Source organism: Orcinus orca, chromosome 10 (assembly GCF_937001465.1).
Source record: "Orcinus orca chromosome 10, mOrcOrc1.1, whole genome shotgun sequence".
Classification (NCBI taxonomy): Eukaryota; Metazoa; Chordata; class Mammalia; order Artiodactyla; family Delphinidae; genus Orcinus; species Orcinus orca.
The window spans coordinates 82,240,923-82,262,004 of record NC_064568.1 but is presented as its reverse complement, the minus strand read 5'-3'; the positions used below and the strand labels follow the sequence as shown (position 1 = coordinate 82,262,004).

At 47.5% G+C, this 21,082-nt stretch overlaps 1 protein-coding gene across 1 annotated transcript; it reads left to right on the top strand.

The window, feature by feature from the left end:
• The first annotated feature begins 1,687 nt into the window (after positions 1-1,687).
• On the top strand, positions 1,688-9,352 carry LOC101273356 (butyrophilin-like protein 1). Its single transcript, XM_049716158.1, has 8 exons — positions 1,688-1,772; positions 4,360-4,707; positions 7,032-7,313; positions 7,429-7,629; positions 7,898-7,918; positions 8,012-8,038; positions 9,117-9,143; positions 9,336-9,352. Exons 1-8 carry the CDS (start codon positions 1,688-1,690, stop codon positions 9,350-9,352), a joined length of 1,008 nt encoding a protein of 335 aa, XP_049572115.1.
• The last annotated feature ends 11,730 nt before the right edge of the window (positions 9,353-21,082 follow it).

The following is a 21,082-nucleotide window of genomic DNA, read 5'->3' as shown; positions in this document are numbered from 1 at the left end:
TATCTGTCCCGCTCAGGGTGGTTTCAGCTTACTTGTATCTACTCTCTTTTGCTGCTCTGATCGTGCTGTTTCCTTTGTGATCGCTGGGTGACTGTCCAGAGGACAGGGCAGAGTCTGCTGGGATTGCTTTTTCCAAGTTTCACTTTCAAATAGTGGAAGGAACCAGAGAAAGGTGGACTCAGCTGTCCGGGATCGTTTCAGCGGGGTCCCCATGGTCCCTGTTTCAGCGGGGACACCCCTGTGCCAGGCTCTGCTGTTCTCCACTCTGCTGGGAGCCGCCTGCCCCTCAGACGTGAGGAACTCAGATTTCGATCTGGAATTAGGGTTTGGGGCTCAGAGTGACTAACTTCAGGTGCAAATTTTGAGGGCAGATTTGGGGTCTGCTGGGGTCCCTGAACCTTCTCACGCTGCTGAGTTGAGAGACGCTTCAGAAGCCCCCGCCTTTCCAAGCAGGTAGGTTGGTTTCGAAGACACCTGTGGGCCAAGAAGAGGAAGCAGGGAGCAGCTGGCTGTGAGGAAGAGGATGAGAAGGAGGTGGGGCTGGGGGCAGGGGTGGGTGGCGCTGGATGACGGTGTGGTTCTAGGAAGACCCAGGACAACTGCGGTGAGGGGTGTACCTTCCTTCCTTCATTTTAATGTCGTATCTCTGGCACTTAGTAGTAATAGGCCCCGTTCTAATTACATGTAGTGACTCTAGAAATATAAATTCCTGGGATTCTCATGAAAACTTTGGGCTCTAGATGCTGTTAACATGCACATTTTGTAGATGAGGAAACAGGCAGAGAAGGTTGAGAAACTTGGTTAAGGTCGTCACACAGACAGTGCCCCAGCTTTCGGGGACTCAGCAGTCGGCCCTAAGAATCTGTCCTTCCCAGGACCCTAAGCTGCCTTGTCCCCCACCCTGAACACTAAGTCATTTCTCGGACCAGGACTCATTTATCTCCTCGGCTGCTCTGTTTCCACTGGGATCTTCTACCCCAATGCAGAAATCTTCTTCAGAGGCAGTGAGGGTGAGGATTAACCTGTCAGTGGGGATTGGCTGGGCACCTGGGTGCAGGGCCATGTCCTTGGTCCCTCTCAGGAAAGGGCTGGGTGGGATTGAAGTTCAGGTCAACTAAACAAGCAACAGAGGCAGCACAGGGTACCTGTGACGGACCCACAGTCTCCTTGAGGAGGACGTAGTGTGTCTCTGGGGCTTCCCAGTGATTCCTGGTCACTCTGGGGGGCCACAGAAGGACAACAAGTGAGAACTGGCCTGTCCTTCGTGGTGAGGGGCCTGAGTCTGGGTCTCTGTCCCGGGGCATCACCGGTGGTTGTGAATAATGGGGAGATGGAGGACGTTTCCACCACAGGGCCCCTGGTGCTGAGAAAGGAAGCACCTGGTTTTCTGGGCAGAGTGGGTTGTGCTGCAGGTGCCATTGGGGTGGGAAGGGAAGGACTGTGTTTTTCCCAAGCAAACCTAGTGGTTGTCTAGCCCCACAGAGGCTTGCTACAGGGGTGGGAAGCTCCAGACCCAGGGCTTTCTTGGTGTCAGGGTTGTGGGAGGCCACCACCTCACCAGCATAGTGATCAAGCAGGGGGCTCTGCTCCTGGGGGGACTGTTGCTGGCCCTGAGCCCTGCCTCCCCTCTGGGGCCCCAGAGCTCCGGGCCGGCCCTGCCTCCTGCCCTGTGTCCCCAGCTGACGCCATGGGAGATCTCTCCAGCTGCTGTGCGCTCTGCCCCCTCACCTCCCTGCTCCTTCTCATCCAGCTGCCCACTGGGGGGTCCGCAGGTGAGTGTGCCCCACCCCTCGTCCTGTGTCCTCGTGGGTGAGTGGATCCCCGGGAGCTGGGCTGGTTCAGCTCCACCAACCGTCAGGAGTGGGTTGCTATTTGAGGAGTCCCTTCTCTAGAAAAATCATGATGCTTCCCCAACCAGTAATTGTTATTAAATATTTAACAAGAGTCTCTAAACCATAAAATAAGGGTAAGGGACCTCGACATTTGTTCAGTTATGAATTTATGATGTTTTAAAACATCAACTGTCAAAAATATGACCATACTTTTCCAGTTAACTTTTTTTTTGGGGGGGGGCACACCGGTCCCTCACTGCTGTGGCCTCCCCCATTGCGGGGCACAGGCTCCGGACGCTCAGGCTCAGTGGCCATGGCTCACAGGCCCAGCCGCTCCGTGGCACGTGGGATCCTCCCGGACCGGGGCACGAACCCGCGTCCCCTGCATCGGCAGGCGGACTCTCAACCACTGCGCCACCAGGGAAGCGCTCCACTTAACTTTTGTTTCCCAGCTTTATTGGTATTGAAGTTCTTATTCATCCATTACTTCTATATATATTTCATTTCATTCTATATATATTTATAAGGTGTCGACTACGTGTTAGGTACTATACTTGAATAAAATAGAGAGAATCCCTGTCTTTTTAGAGCTTACACTCTAGCAGGAGGCCATGAATAATAAATGCAAGAAACAACTATATTAGACAGTTTGTTAAAAGAGATGAGAAGAGGATTTCCCTGGTGGCGCAGTGGTTAAGAACCCGCCTGCCAATGCAGGTGACACGGGTTTAATCCCTGGTCCGGGAAGATCCCACATGCCGCGGAGCAACTCGGCCTGTGCACCACAACTACTGAGCCTGCGCTCTGGAGCCCGCGAGTCATAACTACTGAAGCCCCTGCGCCTAGAGCCCGTGCTCCGCAGCAAGAGAAGCCACCACAATGAGAAGCCCCTGCACATCAATGAAGAGTAGCCCCCGCTCGCCGCAACTAGAGAAAGCCTGTGCTTAGCAACAAAGACCCAACGCAGCCAAAAATAAACCAAAAAAAAAAAAAAAAAAGAGAGATGAGAAGAGGGGGGTAGTGAAGCCGTGTGCTGGGGTGGGGGGGAGTCAGGGGTGTGGAGGTGGGAAGCGGGCAGCAGCGTGTTCAGTGAGGTGGTCAGTGAAGACAAGGAGATGAGAGCAAAGACCTGGAGGAGGGTGTGAGCCTGTGAGGGGTCCCTTGGAAGGATGGTTTCTGCAGGAAAGAACAGCCAGTGAAAAGCTGCCCGTGTGCCTGGGATGTTCAAGGGACTGTGGAGGAAGTGTTGGCTGGAACAGTGTGAGCGAGAGGGAGAGATGCAGGAGTTGGGGTCAGAGAGGCCCTGGGGGTCATCCCCACCGGGCCTGTGGTCCACAGGTGCGGGGGGCGGGGAGAGACGAGAAGCCATGGCAAGGCTTTGAGCAGAGTAAGGACATGGTTTCCAGGTTGAAGAGTCGCAGACACAGGACTGGGGAGAGGAAGACACAGGGAGGGAGTCTACTGTCATCCTCCAGGTGAGAGACAAGTGTGACTCAGACCAAGTCTGAGCAGCTCAGGAGTGAGAAGTGGTTCTTTGGAGATCCAGCAGGGCTGTGCTGCAGAAGGGTCATGTCGTGGCCCATCCACAACACCTCAGAAGGCCAATGGCTCTGAGAAGATATCAGTGGGGTGAATATGGGCTCCTGTGGGCGACGAGAGTAAAGGCAGGTTTTTAATGAAAATAGCATTTGCGTCTAGTTTTTAGTGCACTTGTAGTTCAGTTGAGGAGAAAGTCATGAGCACAAATAATTAAGTTAGGGGAGGCAGTGGGGATGTTTCTGGGTGTGGCTGAGTGATCAAGGAGTTCTGTCCTAGGCCACAGGTATTCTCTTTCGTCAGGGTTCAGTCCTGCCCAAGAGGGGCCAGGATAGAGCTATCGTTCTCAAAGTAAGGTCCCTGGAACATAAGTTTCAGCATCTCGGGGAATTCTTTTTTTTTTTTTTTTTTTTTTTGCCTCTCCCATTGTGGAGCACAGGCTCCGGACGTGCGGGCTCAGCGGCCATGGCTCACTGGCCCAGCCACTCCGCAGCATGTGGGATCTTCCCGGACTGGGGCACGAACCCATGTCCCCTGCATCGCCAGGCGGACTCTCAACCACTGCACCACCAGGGAAGCCCTCGGGGAATTCTTTAGAAATGCAGATCCTTGGGCCCACCCCAGACCTATTGAATCAGAAGCTCAGGGCAGGGGTGAGGGGGCAGCACTGTGTTTTATAAGCCCTCTTGCTGATTTTGCTGCATGCTGAAGGTTGCCAACCACTGACTTAGAGTTTTCCATGAAAGAGTGTGAAAACAGCAGTACAGATGGATGAAGGATTCTCTGTGACATCACTTCTGGGTCATAAAATTGTGATCAGAATGTCTTGCGGAGATTCAGAATCATCACAGCTCAATCCCTCAGGTCATGATGGCTCATGTTATCCAACACCTGTCCCCAGCCTGCCCGGGCCTTCCCACCAGACTGTGTGTGTTTCCTGCCCTCACTCTGTGTCTCTCTTCCTTTCTCACTCCTAGGTCTGTGTCCACAGTGGGGTTCTTCGTGACTGGCCCCTTGGATCCCATCGTGGCAGTGCTGGGCGGAGACACCGAGCTGCCGTGTCATGTGTTCCCACCCATAAGTGCAGAAGACATGGAGCTGAGGTGGTTCCGCTCCAAGTCTTCAGAAGCCGTGTTCATCTATCAAAACCGAGTCGAGCAGAATGAGGGGCAGATGGCTCGTTACGCAGGGCGGACCTCGCTGGTGAGCGACTTCCTTGCCCAGGGGGAGGCTGCCGTACGCATCCAGAGGGTCCAGGTTTCAGACAATGGGCTGTACACCTGCTTCTTCAGAAAGGGAGGCTTCTACGAAGAGGCGAGTTTGGAGCTGAAGGTGGCAGGTTGGTGACTTGAGTTATGTTTTTGACCTGGAATACTGGAGTTGGGAGGAACTTCAGGGACCATGTGAATCAGCCCCTCATTTTACAGATGAACAGGAGGCTCTTCCACTCATTCCGTTATTCAGTGCAAATATATCGAGAGCCTACTCTGTGCCACATCCTATTTTGGGCACCTGGGATACATCAGTGAACCAAACAATGTTCCCTGCTCTGTGGAGTTTATATTCTAGAGGCAATCCATAAATACTAGATCAATAGGTTTTAGCGCTTTTCTATGTATGGGAAGATGCAAGAACCTGGGTTCATTAAATTTTTTTCCCCTGAGATATCTCTAACTATCTAAGGGGCTTGTTTTTCCAAAGTACAGAGTGCCTTATCCTATTTTTTGGTCCTGAATTCCTTTCGGGGTGTACTGTCAGTGAGTGGCTACAGTGCTAATGACTTGATCCTTGTAGAATTGCGTGGTGGGCAACATTCTTTGTTTTACATGTGTCATCTGTTGCCATGATAATGCTGTGTAACAAACCGCCACAAAAATCACAGTGGCGTATAACAATGACCATGTATTTAATTCAGGCATGGAGGGAGTACAGCGAATCTGGACTGTATTTGACTAATCTTACCTGGGATTATTTATACATCTTTGGTGGTGTTGGGGAAATACAATTAAAAACAAAATCTCCCAAACCAGAAATTGTCTTCACAAAGTTAGTAGAGAAAGAATACAGTTTTATTACTGAATGGGCATTAAACCAGAGTGTGATACACATCACAGGCAATCTACTAAGAGATCGCAAAGACAGAGAGAAAGCGCCCCCTTTTATAAAGTCAAGCAGATACAACCCATACATACATGTTTTCAAGGTAAACAGTAACTAATCCTCAGGTCAGAGGACTTGATAGCACCATCTGTCACATAGTTCACCCTCAATTTTCCTGGTAATTGAGGTGACTATGTTAGCTAACTGGCTTTATCCAGAGGAAAAACAAATTCTTATGCCTTTATGACAGAAGGTGGTTTTACAGCTTGGAGTTCAGTGTCCACTGAAGTCTGCCTCCTACCCTTCCACAGGGAAGGCGAAAGTTGGGTGCTGTCTCCCTTAACATTTATATTTCAAAGAGATGGTTCCCAGGTCCTAGAGAAAGGCATTCGTGGTTTCCAAAGCTGGCAAGAGGCCTATCTAGTTTTCAAAAAGGATTTATATACATTTCAAAGTGGAGGGGGTGACTTCCCTGGCGGTCCAGAGGTTAGGACTCCGCCCTTCAAATGGATGGGCTGCGGGTTCGATCCTGGGTCGGTGAAATAGGATCCCACGTGCCGTGTGGCGTGTAGCCAAAAAATTAAAAATTGACAAAAAAAAAAAAGGAAGTGGGGAGAAAATACCTACAATTACAGTTTTTCTAAAGCAAGTGTTCTAAGAAAAAGGATGGGAGGGGAATTTCTTCCTTTATTTTCAACGCAGAGAATGACGCCTCTTAATTTTAATTCTTATTTGTCCTTACAGTCGGCTGAGGAGGCCACCATAAGGACCTTTGCTGGGTTTTTTCAACTGGGTGTTGGTTGATCTAGGAAAGCTTCAGCTGAAAAGGCTGCACCAGACCAAACATGTCCTCCCTGTGGCAGAGGGTAGCCCAATGGCACGAGGATGTTAGAACCTCTGCTTGAGTCACATGGCCTAGTCTCTCACTGGCTAGTTGAGTCACCTGACCCGGCCCAGAGGCAGAGTGTGAAGGCATCAAAAAGTGTGTGGCTGAGGGCCAGCTGGATATAAAGAGGGAGTGACGATTTGGGAATCTTTTACAATCAATGCATCATAGATGGGGCAAAATCATGTATTCAGTTCTGGAATTTTAAGTTTGAAGTGTATGTGAGGAGTCCTGGTGGAAATAACCCATTGGATGTGGATGTATGGAAGGGGAGTTCAGGGGATAGGGTTGTCATCTGATCTAATTTTGGTGGTGATTTTCAAAGAGAGGCAGTGGGTGTGGAAGCCGATGCCCTGGGAGAGTGTGTGAGGTGAGGAGAGTCGAGGATAAGGCTGGGACCTGGGACCACATTCCTCCTGTTTCCACTGGGTGTCAGCCCTTGCACCTGCATGACTGGGGAGAAGAGCCCCAGCGCTCTGAGCCCCCGGAGGTCCCCACACCCCTTCCTTGTGTTCCCCGTGGCAGAGCGGCTGCCTTTCTCCCTGCAGGGAACAGCCTCCCCCAGAGCCCCAGATTGCAAGGTGAAGGGCTCCCACTGGAGTTGTGCACACGTAGGCACTGCTGGGGTCCCCAGGACCCAGGCGGCCCCCCTGGGCTCTACATCTTGCCTCCCACAGGTGTGGGCTCTGCCCCTCAGGTGCGCATCACAGGGCCCGAGGAGGATGGGGTCCGTGTGGTGTGCACGGCCTCAGGGTGGTTCCCGAAGCCCCAGGTGCAGTGGAGAGACCTCAGCGGAGAGAAGTTCCCGGCGTCCTCCGAGGCCCACAGCCAGGACGCTGAAGGGCTGTTCAGCGTGGAAGTGGCTCTGGTGGTGAGAGACAGCTCTGCAGGGAACGTGACCTGCTCCGTCCTCAACACTGTCCTGGACCAGGAGAAGGCCATGGCGATTTTCATCCCAGGTCAGCGCTGCTCCCTGCATCCCGCGGGGCTGGGGGAGCGGGCCGGGCGTTCTTGAGTGTCCTGGGCTTGGGTGTCTTGGTGGTGGCCCTGACGGGGCCTCTGCCCGGGCTGCAGAGCCCTTCTTTCCCCAGGCCTCTCCCTGGAAGCTGGCTTTCTTAGTGAGCCTGACTGTGCTGATGGCCCTGCTCCTTGGGGCTGGATATTACACCTGGAGAGAACATTTCAGGAAGTTGCTGGTGATGCAAGAAAAGGAGAATCTGCACCTGGAGAAGGAGCAGGACTGGCGGACGAAGGAGGAGGTGCTGAAGGACACAGGTAAGGCAGGACAGTGGCCAGGGCTGGAGAGCATGGCAGCCACACTGAGATGGATGACCTACCACAGGGCCTTCCTGAGTGCAGGGCTCCAGGGAAATCTGGGCCCAGGGCAGGTGGCTGGGGAGACCCAGGGTGGATGGCTGGAGCCAGGGAGGCCCCGATGGGTCTGGGGTTAGAACCTCCTCCAGGTTACACACAGAGAGGTGGTATTTTGTGGACGCTTTTTCTTAGGGATGGGAGCTCATGCTTCTTCTGCACTCTCTTTCAGATGAACTCCGGACAGAACTCGGTAAGTTCTGCTTTTCCCCCGAGCTCTCTGCATCCCCGTCAGAGGAGACATTCTGCTTCTTATTTCACCTGCTTCCTGTGTGTTGCCTTTCAGGCTGGAGGAAATCAGCTTACCTGGCTGGTGAGTGACTCTCCTGATTTCCTTGGGTTTCCTGTGCTCCTGTGACAAAGCATCCCTCTCCTTGCTTCTGTCCAGACACAGCCGTGTGGACCCCCTCCCTGGGGCGGAAGTGGAGGCTGCTGGGAGGCAGAACCCAGCTGCAAGGGCTCTCCCAGATCTGGGCCGCTGATTCCCACCCAGTGCTTGGGAGCCTGGGTGTGACGGTGACCCCAGGGTCCATCATGCACCCTGCGTCTTATTCCAGCCTTGACTGACCCACCATATTGATAGTTTTCTAGCCTTGAATGCCCCTGGTTTTCAGACAGTACCTGGAAGCAAAAGTCATGTGCTCTGAGATTGCATCAAAGGAGCTATCCAGATCAGCGAGGTGATTCAGTTTAGGAGTGTGACCTCCTGTCTCCACCCCAAAACAGCATCCAAAGAGGGTCTGTTCCCCCTAGTTTCTTTGGGTGATGATCAAAAAGTTATGGGGGCATAGCTGGGCTGACCATGTGTGGGAATGTGATGGGAAGGGCTGTCAATGCCCCAGAATAGTGATGTTTACCTCTAGAAATATTTCATCTGAGAAACATTAGCCACTTTTACCCCAGAACTCAGCTCACATTCCTGTCCTTAAATAGTTCGCATTTCAAGTTATTTCCCAAATATACCTTTGCCAGAAAAAAACTGAATATGATGATGCTTTCTTACAATTATTGAATAATTTATATTGTTTCCCTAAAATGTTTTCACACATAGTAGGAAACATTTTGATCCTTAGCGGCAAAAGTCAATGTAAGTAGAATAAGAATTTTTGAGGTTTTTGAGGCACAGAACAGCTAAGTGACTTGCCAAACATCACACAGGAGCAGTGGGACAGTGGTGTAAGCCAGCCTGTAATGCAGGGCTCCTGACCTGTGGTCCAGGGAAATTCCCACAACACCTGCTGTCTGCACATAGCAGGGGGTCACCTCCCCTCCAGCCTCTCCATGGCCGTAGTTAGTCTCACCTGCAGAGCAGAGGGGAGGCACGGGCCAGGGGATTCACAGCCAGCAGGCTCGTTCTGGCTGAGGTCTCACCAGGGTGTGTTCCCTTTCAGCCTGGAGGAAGGCCCAGCTGTATGCAGGTAAGTGGCTCTGAGTTCCTGTAGCCTCCCCTCCCCAACCTGGACTCTTCCCTCTTCTCCATCAGGGGACACATGAGGGTGCGGTTGGTGTCCCTGGTCTCCTTGTCACTTCTGTAGCCTCTATCCAGAGACCGCAGGGACTCCGCCTTGGAACACAGATCTGCCTTCATTCCGGCCTGTCCTCTGCTGCAGGGCGCTGTCAGGGTTAGCAACGCCCTCCCCAAACACCTGGCCCAGCTGGAACTGCTCACTGGTGCAGTGACCATGGAGAGGTCAGTTGTGAGGAGGGACAGCAGCAGGGAACGACTGTGTGGATCACGAATCGCTCACCTCTGGAAGATTTCAGAGATCATGCTTGCCTGCTTAGGACTCAGGTCTTCCCACGGGGGCCCTTGGTTCTTGATCCCTCTTGCTCCAAAATTCCTACCCCTTTTGGCTCTAGTTTTGGTTTTCCCGCTTCTTCCTGGTCCTCTGGGATACTGGTCTCTCTGCTTCCTCTGACTCCCTGTCCAGGCTGTTTCTTCCTCCAAGCCTCCTTGGTTGCTGAGGAATGAGTTGCTCTAGAGCAGGTGTTCTGGATCTGGGGTCCAGAACTTCTGGGATGTTGATGGACTCCTGGGGTGAGGGTCTGTGAAAGATCTGAAATTATATGAAAAATCCTGTGTATATGTTTGTGTAATAGGAACAAAAAGGAACAACCATTATGTCTCCTTTTCAGAGAACTCTGTGTTCACTGATAGGCTCATTCCTGGTTAGGTTTATTAGGGGCAATGTGTGAAGAAACATAGAGGAGTCACGATTCTTTCCCAGAGAATGGGTGTGGAGCAAATCAAGGAAGACAAGACCAGAAGGAGGAAGAGAGGAGGAGATGAGGAGGAAGTTGTGTGTCTGAGATTTGTCTTATAGAGATTGGGGTTGCCTGTAGTGGTGGAAGAGAGACCACAAGGCACAACCATGGTGGTTTGAGTTGGGGAGCACACAGAGGGTGTGCAAGTTATTTGGGTGCACGAAGTGTAATCAGCTCCTTGATACCACTTTGAGAAATTTCAGTCAAGACACATTTATTTTTAAGCCATTTTGAGGTAACCCTCTAATTGAGTTTGCCTCTGATAATGACACCATCGCAATCTTCCCGTAGTGGTCAGGGCAGGAGTGTGGTATGGGGCATCCTAGTGTAATGTAAGGTTGTCCCAAGGACCCTTTAGCTTTAGGGTGAGTTAAAGATCTATACCCTCAAAGCCTGTGTAACACGCCCTTTCCCTGCTTGGAATGTTTTTGTTTACAGTCAGGAGTATAGATCATGAGAGACAGAGAGGGGTAAACCAAGGGGTGAAGAAAGCATGAGGACTGAGGATCTCGTCTTAGGGATTCTTACCGATTCTCCCTGGGATTTCTATGTTAAACAGGAGGATCAGATAGTCCTCTTTTACCATCTCCCCTTACCTGCTAGATTAAAGAGCATGTGCGTTAATGTATATCTTGTAAACCCTTCTATTTTGTAAGGACAAATCCCATTACACTAGAGTCAACATTTTCGTATTGACAGGTTCATAGTGTGAGGTGAACAAATGTTTGATCTCTTTTTGTTCATAAAACTGGCAAAACAATTTGTAATTTAATGATTTGCTGTGGAAATTAAGTGAAGAATAGCATCACACTCGATACATTGTGGAGTCTCACAATTAAATGCCAAATCTCTTTTCTCCTCCTCCCCCTTCTTCTTGTTAATCTCTATCACTCGTGATACAGAAATTTATAGCTGGGTGTCAACTAGTGTCTTGGTGAAGAACAAGTAAGTTAAAGTTCATTTTTTTTCTCAAAGGGTCACATGGGTCAGGCCAGTTTTTGTGATCTTATTTCCATCAATCAAATCAACAGAGATGGAAATGCCAACTTCTGCATGAACCTGTATTACGTGGGGATGGTAGTCACAAATTTGCACCCCGAATGTGCACGGAAATGTCATTTACATACTTCTACAAATGTTCTGATCTTGTTCCCGAGTCTTCACCCTGTTGGAGGCAACAGCTCTCCCAGTGCAGACATTTCAGGGTCCCATGACTCATATAGGTTCTGCTTTGGTTGGCGGCGAGCTTCCTTTCTTCTTCCCAAAAGGGAGTATGGAGGTTGGAAGAGATTATGTGGCCTTGGGTCAGTGGAGGAAGGGGTCCCTCTGCTCTCCCTTAGTCATATCAGGCCATCATCCTGGGGGGAATAGCCTGACCTGGTCCTTAAGATCCTTGGTCTGGGGTCAGCTGAGGAGCGGCAGGTCCTGTCTAGCTATTTAGGCACTGTTGTTTCCCGCCTACCCTTGACCCCATCCCAAGGTTCTTAATACATCCATAAAGTTCCCTTTACCACAACATATTTACACATTTTGGGGTTTAGAACATGGACATCTTTGGGGGCCTCTCACTGAGGTTCTCCTGGAAGCTTACAACCTCTCTGGGCAACTAGAGGGGGAAGCAGATGACTAGTTCCAGTATTTTGGGTTCTCCCTCACATATAGGGATGTTTTTGCTTCACTAACCCTGCGAAAAGGGGGAAGAGAATTCATTAGTGTCTTTCCTCTTACTGAATGTGTGTCTTTCTCACTTTGAACATCTGTCTCCCTTCCTTGAAACCTTTCCGTTGCCTCCTAACTGGGCAAGATTTCTCTGATGCTGTATCCCGAATTCTCTCCACTAATGGTTTATAGTCAACTTTCGAGTTCAGTTAAGCCAAGTTGTATTCTCTCTACTGCTGGCTTAGAGGTAACCTGCATGTTCAGCTCAATTAATTCTTTTTTTTAAAAAATTATGCCATATTTTACTTCATAAAAATAAAATACTTCCCTCATCAAAACACCATAATACAACAACAAAATACAAACAAACAAAAATGGCAAAAAGGAAGAATACTTGCCCTGGATGTGATATACAAAGGCTTAAAATGCTAAATAGAGAAAGACCTAGTATAAGTCAGTATAAAATTACCCCCCCCACTGGAACTGGCACAAACATGCAATTCATAAAAGAAGAAATTCCAAATCAATAAACACATGAACAAACATATATCTTCACTACCTATCAAAAGATGGGATGAAAAGGTAGTTTTATAACTGATGAAAGGAAATAATTAAGTACAACATTCTAGAGGGAAACTTGACATTCCATGTCATAAGCTCTGTTTTTTGTTTTTTATTTTTATTGGGGTATAGTTGTTTTCCAATGTTGTATTAGTTTCTACTGTAGCTCAATTAACTCTTTTTTTTTTAAAGTAATTAATTTATTTTTGGTTGTGTTGGTTCTTGGTCTCTGTGTGCAGGCTTTAGTTGCAGCGAGCAGGTGCTACTCTTCCTTTCGGTGTGCGGGCTTCTCATTGTGGTGCCTTCTCTTGTTGCGGAGCACAGGCTCTAGGTGCGCGGGCTTTGTTAGTTGTGGAACGTGGGCTCAGTAGTTGTGGCTCGCGGGCTCAGTAGTTGTGACTCGCGGGTTCTAGAGCGCAGGCTCAGCAGTTGTGGTGCACAGGCTTAGTTGCTTCGCGGCATGTGGGATCTTCCTGGACCAGGGCTCGAACCTGTGTCCCCTGCATTGGCAGGCGGGTTCTTAACCACTGTGCCACCAGGGAAGCCCCTCGATTAATTCTTTATAATTACATGAAAGCCTTGGAAATTTTGATATCCCCAATTCTTTCTCCAGAAAACCTAGTTTTCAGGATGGATGAGTGGCTAGGGACTTCAGAAAGCTTCATTTTATAGTGAAATCTGGTGAAATATCAATTTATGTTCAAATTGATATCAGGCCTCTCAATCCTTCAGTATTAAGTTCTATGGCTTAGCCTTCAAGGGAGGCTGAAGCATGATGGTTGTGTGTGTGTGTGTGTGTGTGTGTGTGTATGTGTGTGTATGTGAGAGAGAGAGAGAGAGAGAGAGAGAGGGAGGGAGAGAGAAAAGAAATACATGCATCAGTTGAAAGTTTCCAAAACATTTTCCTTTATAACTCTCATATCAGTATGCTTCAGAAGACTAAGCACTGACCCTGATATGTAGTCTCTGCAAACCCCTGATATGAAACGTGTGGTTCTCTTGTAGACTGGCGGAAGGAAAAGTTCCAGGCCTGTGAGTGACTTCGTGTTCTTTCTGGATGTTCCTCCTGCTGCCCCTGTGGCCTCTTCTTCAGTTCTCAGTGGTGATGTGGATCCGGGCACCATCAGTGGTGGTGGGGCATTGTGGTGCTGATAGTCACATAGGTGGGGCTGGTGGGTGTGACAGGTATTGGATGCTAAATAGATATTTTTCAGTCTTTGAAGCCCAGGCTGGTCCTCAGGGCCCTGTGACATATGTAACTCTGAAATTAGTCTTGTGGATCCTTTTCCTGTTTGGAAGGCTGTGAACTTGAGTCACAAGTTTCTAATCTAGGGGGGCTTAGCCTTCTCCCCATGCAGCTGAGAGTCCAGCTTCGGGGGTGGTTGTGTGCTCTTATTATGGGGCAGGGGAAGGCATTGCATGATAGGCAACTTTCTCTGCAAGGCCTGTCACTCTGGATCCAAGATCTGCCCATTCAAACCTTGTCGTCTCTCATGAAAACACGACTGTGGCCTGGAAGGACACCAATGTGAGCTCAGAAGACACCTGCAGCTCAGAAGGCACCTGCAGCGTATTGGGCTTTGAGAGCATCACATCAGGGTGCTGTTACTGGGAGGTGGAGATCAGGAATGGAGACCAAAGCGAGTGGGCTCTGGGGGTCTGTAGGGGAAATGTGAACAGGAACGGCTGGTATCGAGAATCCCCAGATAAGGGGTTCTGGGTTGTGGGGCAGTATGAAATTGGATATCGTGCCCTTACTGTAATTCCGACTCCGCTATCCCTCAGACAGGTTCCCCACAGGGTAGGGGTGTTCCTGGACCATGAGGAAGGGGATGTCTCCTTCTACAACATGACTGATGGCTCCCACATTTTCTCCTTCCCTCGGGTTTCCTTCTTTGGGACCATCTTTCCATATTTCATGATCAAGTCAGGAGATGTGTCCCTGACCGTCTGTTCCAAGGAGGGATGGTCTGAGGGGCACCCTGTGCCCCATAACAGTTCTTTTCTGGAGGAGCCTGTGAGCCTCCCAGGGGAGGGGTTCAGCTCAGGCTCTGCTGCTAATGCTCCCCCAGTGGCTGAGACTCCATTACTCCCCTGCAAACCGGAGGCTGTGTCCCCATAGGGCTCGTCACTGCCCTGGACCCCTCGCTGTGGGTCTTCATGGAGCTGCAGACCCCATGTTACAGAGGCCTCTGCGGTGAGTCCTGGATGGCTGGGAGTCTTGCCCTGTTGCTGTGGAGGCAGACTCCTGGGTGTATGGTTATGAGAATCATCAGTTCTTGCCTTGTGCTCAGGGAGCAGATTATAAAGGCTGACTCTGAGCGCGTTTCGGGGTAGCCTGAATTTTACTATGGGAAGTTGTTTTTCTTTCGGTAATGAAAAATATTTCATGAGGGTTTTATAGTGTTTGGATGTGATAGATTGAATTACTCTGCAGAATAAAGTGGTGTTTGCTGTATCCAATTTGAGTTTGTGCAGAAGAACCCAGGGGCTGATGGTTGGTCCCCAGATCTGTTTTGGGGGAACTTTACTATTAAGCCAGAAAATGTGGTCATCCAAAAATTTCCAGGGAAATGGGTGGCAGATGGACTTCTAAGAAGTCTAGTATTTTATTTTATGTATTTCATATTCTGTGATGGATAAAACACACCCATTTTTCCAAACGTCAGTAAATTTCTGTTACCTGTGAAAAACTTGTGTTCATTTAAGGAATTAAGGAGAAGGATCTGGGTTTTCTGTCAACAGCAGATGGAAATAAAAGAATTGATATCCAAATTAAGATGTAAATGAGGAAGAGAATTTTCAGGGGCAGGGTGAATTGTAGAAAGCTTTGACCATGAGCATGGAGCCGGTAATCAATGTATTGCCTCTCAGTACTTCCAAGTCCAATGGTAAAGGTTAATGGAAAACCACAGCAAACGAAAGGAAACAGGACTATTAAGGAGCCAGACCTTTGGGAATGAAGTTGTGGTCACTCGACCTGGTAGAGAATCTGACCTGTGGTTCTGGGGTGAGAAGACAGAGGGTAGGAAGTGGAAGAAGGCAGTCATGGATACTGATCTACCCTGTGATCAATTACAGAAAGAGGACTTTAATAGCTTTGCATATTTTCTCTTTCTTGTCATGTGTATGTGTGCGTGTGTGTGTTGATTTCTATTTATTATCCGTTTTCTTCCTCTTTCTTCTTCTTACCCTTGTGCTTTCATTCAAGTTGTTGGAGGTTATGTTTGTAATACAGTCTTCAGGGAGCAGAAGAGTCAAAGGTATCGTGATTACATTTGAGGAGCAGTGTGGATCCAATGTCTGGGTCTGTCTGTCTCCTCGTTTGGGGGAAAGGGTGAGAACGTCTTCCCCTGCAAGGCTAGCTTTGTCTTGATCGGTGAGAAGGCAGAGCTGTGGTGCTGTTACGTGGAAGTTCAATTGTGTATAAAATGGTGTGTGTGGAAGCTGAGTGGCCAAAGGTGCAGGGTCTGCCTCAGCCCTAGAGGTAGCGTGTTTTCCCCATATCTGCTATTTCTGTATTCCTTAGAGCTTTCTTTCCCTTCTTTATAAGCTAACTACCTTTTGGTAGTTAATAGTTCTTCATCTCAATTTTCCCCTTTCAGATGACTGATGTGGTTTTTGTCTCCTGACTGGACTCTGATATAAACATCTCAACTGTAGTGTGGCTTAGAGGAGGGCCCTGCCCTGCCCCCAGTGCATGGGAAAGAGTAGTTGAGGCATTGACAGATTCATTATAATGGTTACCCCAACACTGAAGTCACACAAATGTACTCTTTGGGGTCCTTATGTGGATTTTAAGTATTCTTTATGTTAATATATTTCCTGTTATATTTATCCCCCTTCCATTTATCTTATACCTTTATGACACTATATTACTTTTGGATAAGCTATGGGCATATTTCCTTTGCAATAGAGAGAAAAGGAAGATGTTCATGTGATACGAATTATCCACACAACAGAGGAGTAATCTTTTTTTTTTTTTTTTAACATCTTTATTGGAGTATAATTGCTTTACAATGGTATGTTAGTTTCAGCTTCACAACAAAATGAATCAGTTATATATATACATATATTCCCATATCTCTTCCCGCTTGCGTCTCCCTCCCTCCCACCCTCCCTATCCCACCCCTCCAGGCGGTCACAAAGCACCGAGCTGATCTCCCTGTGCTATGCGGCTGCTTCCCGCTAGCTATCTACCTTACGTTTGGTAGTGTATATATGTCCATGCCTCTTTATCGCTTTGTCACCGTTTACCCTTCCCCCTCCCCATAGCCTCAAGTCCATTCTGTAGTAAGTCTGTGTCTTTATTCCTGTTTCACCCCTAGGTTTTTCATGACATTTTTTTTCCTTAAATTCCATACATATGTGTTAGCATACGGTATTTGTCTCTCTCTTTCTGACTTACTTCACTCTGTATGACAGACTCTAGGTCTATCCACCTCATTACAAATAGCTCAATTTCGTCTCTTTTTATGGCTGAGTAATATTCCATTGTATATATGTGCCACATCTTCTTTATCCATTCATCCGATGATGGGCACTTAGATTGTTTCCATCTCTGGGCTATTGTAAATAGAGCTGCAATGAACATTTTGGTACATGACTCTTTTTGAATTATGGTTTTCTCAGGGTATATGCCCAGTAGTGGGATTGCTGGGTCATATGGTAGTTCTATTTGTAGCTTTTTAAGGAACCTCCATACTGTTCTCCACAGTGGCTGTATCAATTTACATTCCCACCAACAGTGTAAGAGGGTTCCCTTTTCTCCACACCCTCTCCAGCATTTATTGTTTCTAGATTTTTTGATGATGGCCATTCTGACTGGTGTGAGATGATATCTCATTGTAGTTTTGATTTGCATTTCTCTAATGATTAGTGATGTTGAGCATTCTTTCATGTGTTTGTTGGCACTCTGTATATCTTCTTTGGAGAAATGTCTATTTAGGTCTTCCACCCATTTTTGGATTGGGTTGTTTGTTTTTTTGTTATTAAGCTGCATGAGCTGCTTATAAATTTTGGAGATTAATCCTTTGTCAGTTGCTTCATTTGCAAATATTTTCTCCCATTCTGAGGGTTGTCTTTTGGTCTTCTTTATGGTTTCCTTTGCTGCGCAAAAGCTTTTAAGTTTCATTAGGTCCCATTTGTTTACTTTTGTTTTTATTTCCATTTCTCTAGGAGGTGGGTCAAAAAGGACCTTGTTGTGATTTATGTCATAGAGTGTTCTGCCTATGTTTTCCTCTAAGAGTTTGATAGTTTCTGGCCTTACATTTAGGTCTTTAATCCATTTTGAGCTTATTTTTGTGTATGGTGTTAGGGAGTGATCTAATCTCATACTTTTACATGTGGCTGTCCAGTTTTCCCAGCACCACTTATTGAATAGGCTGTCCTTTCTCCACTGTACATTTCTGCCTCCTTTATCAAAGATAAGGTGACCATATGTGCGTGGGTTTATCTCTGGGCTTTCTATCCTGTTCCATTGATCTATATTTCTGTTTTTGTGCCAGTACCATACTGTCTTGATTACTGTAGCTTTGTAGTATGGTCTGAAGTCAGGAAGCCTGATTCCCCCAGCTCCATTTTTCGTTCTCAAGATTGCTTTGGCTATTCGGGGTCTTCTGTGTTTCCATACAAATTGTGAAATTTTTTGTTCTAGTTCTGTGAAAAATGCCAGTGGTAGTTTCATAGGGATTGCATTGAATCTGTAGATTGCTTTGGGTAGTAGAGTCATTTTCACAATGTTGATTCTTCCAATCCAAGAACATGGTATATCTCTCCATCTATTTGTATCATCTTTAATTTCTTTCATCAGTGTTTTATAATTTTCTGCATACAGGTCTTTTGTCTCCTTAGGTAGGTTTCTTCCTAGATATTTTATTCTTTTTGTTGCAATGGTAAATGGGAGTGTTTTCTTGATTTCACTTTCAGATTTTTCATCCTTAGTGTATAGGAATGCCAGAGATTTCTGTGCATTAATTTTGTATCCTGCTACTTTACCAAATTCATTGATTAGCTCTAGTAGTTTTCTGGTAGCATCTTTAGGATTCTCTATGTATAGTATCATGTCATCTGCAAACAGTGACCGCTTTACTTCTTCTTTTCCGATTTGGATTCCTTTTATTTCCTTTTCTTCTCTGATTGCTGTGGCTAAAACTTCCAGAACTATGTTGAATAAGAGTGGTGAGAGTGGGCAACCTTGTCTTGTTCCTGATCTTAGTGGAAATGCTTTCAATTTTTCACCATTGAGGACGATGTTGGCTGTGGGTTTGTCATATATGGCCTTTATTATGTTGAGGAAAGTTCCCTCTATGCGAGGAGTAATCTTTTTAAACAAGGGGACCAGCTGCCTAAGTATTTCCAGAAAGAATGATTAAGGTCATCAGTATGGTAGTGCTTTGTCAGAATTGACTGATATAAATGTTATGTAGATGTATAATTTTGTTATCAGTTTTTTTGAAGTTATATTGGTCAAAGTTGCAAAGTACTTTTCTGTGTCTTTTATTATGTTGTTTAGGAAAACATTTAATTAAACAGAAAGGGTTTTTTTTCGTGGCTAATTTTTTTTTAATAAGTTTATTTATTTGTTTTTGGCAGCGTTGGGTCTTCATTGCTGCGCGCGGGCTTTCTCTAGTTGAGGCGAATGGGAGCTAATTTTGTTGCGATGCACAGGCTTCTCATTGCGGTGGCTTCTCTTGTTGCGGAGCACGGGCTCTAGGCCGCGTGGGCTTCCGTAGTTGTGGCACGCAGGCTCAGTAGTTGTGGCTTGCTGGCTCTAGAGCACAGGCTCAGTAGTTGTGGTGCACGGGCTTAGTTGCTCTGCGGCATGTGGGATCTTCCCGGACCAGGGCTCGAACCTGTGTCCCCTGCATTGGCAGGCGGATTCTTAACCACTGCTTCACTAGGGAAGTTCCCCCTTCCCCATTTTATTAGCTTGCTCATCCACAGCTGAGTACTGTCCAGCATCCATTTAATCAAAGAGTCCTTGGCTGGCATTTCCATTGCCTCATTCTCTCTATTTGATTTGATTGTTGCCTCTCACCTTCTACACTCACCTGTCTGACACTGTGTGGTCTCAGTGGAGACTGTATGTGATGGAGTGCAGAGTTCTTTAGTCAGAGGGGGAGGAGTCCGCAGAAGGAAGGTCAGGGTGTTTCCGCATGAGGCCACATCCCCAAATGACTTCTGCTTCCCCTTATTGAGACCCCCTGCGTGTCCTCCCACCACACAAAGCTCTGTGGGGAAAAACTCTCTCTCTCAGGTTAGGCTCAGACTGGACATCTCTTCCTCCGCACTGGGGTAGTTCCCTGGCTTATCTTTCAATTCCACGGAGTCCCACCTTCTTTCCTCTTTTCTTTCTCTCTTTTTCTTCCTCTAATTTTCCATACCACATGGCTTTTCCCATGGAGGTGGTGGGATACTGTAATAATCCTGTGTTGATCAAGATTAACACCCATGTGTCAGCTAAAATCATCCTCTCAGGTACCACCAGAGACATGAATCTCACATCTGGGAGTGACTGGGAATACTGCCACTCAGTACTTTACAAAAGCTCCTCTGAGAGGAGCGCTGTGCTGAAGGGCACACACTTATCTGGTCCTCTATACACTTGCATCTGATCCAGCCAGGTTAGTAGAAAGCCAGGTCCCTGGTCCACTTCCTCTCATCCTGTCTGGAGATTGCTTCTCTGACCTGGCTTTTGGCATTTGCCCTGGTCCACACCAGGGAATGTCATAAAGGATGACCTGACTGGACTTATGGCTGGGCTTAGTGTAGGGATTTTTTTTTTTTTTTTTTTTTTTTTTTTTGCTGTACACGGGCCTCTCACTGTTGTGGCCTCTCCCATCGCAGAGCACAGGCTCCGGACGCGCAGGCTCAGCGGCCATGGCTCACGGGCCCAGCCGCTCCGCGGCATATGGGATCTTCCCGGACCGGGGCACAATCCCGCGTCCCCTGCATCGGCAGGCGGACTCTCAACCACTGCGCCACCAGGGAAGCCCTAGTGTAGGGATTTTTAAAGGTACCTTTCTCAACCTATTAACTGGTATGTCCTCTTTCTGAGGAACCCCTAGGGTTTCTCTGGCCTCAGAGTTTGGAAGCAATGGTTGAATATCATAGGAATGCAAAGAAGTTCAACTATGAATTTTCTGCAAGAGGAAAGAAAAAAGAACCAAGCAGAACAAGGCAGCAATGTAAATGGAAAACTATTCCACTTGACCCAGGACACGTCAACCTTGTTTGAATGTGAAAAGGGAGATGTTAACTCTTGTTTGCTAATGAGACCTCTGTTCCCCAGGGTATCTCACCGTTTGAGCCTGTTCAGGCACTGAGTGTGATTTCGATGTTTAAAATGCATTTTTTCACTTACTGCAACCCTGTTTATCATATTATGTTCATTATTATGAAATTATACATTCACATGTTTACTTTATGCATAGGGTAGTCCAAACCTAGCCATGTAGCTGTACTTGATGAGTAATATAAAGGATTTTCAAGGGTTATTTTGACCGTGCGTAAGTTTTACCTTCCTGAGAACCAAACTCTTTGTGTAAGATGGGGCTACATACTAGCGGCATTGCTATGGAGAAACAAATTTATTTTTCAATCTCACTGTCTCCTCTGAACGCCTTCTCTGGTTCATTGCTACTTATTCAGCTGATCCTCAGGCTCTCTCTCAGTCTGAATGGGACGCATTCATTATTCGGTCTCACAGAATTCCTTCCCTAACTTTGGAGCAGTTATTCAGTTTCTAGTTAGTCCTAATTACTTGACTGATGCCCAAGTCTCTTCCAGGGTATAAGTCCCGTAAGGGATATGGATGCCCAAAGCCTGGGATTTCAATGCCTTTTATATCATGGCTGCTTATTAAATATTT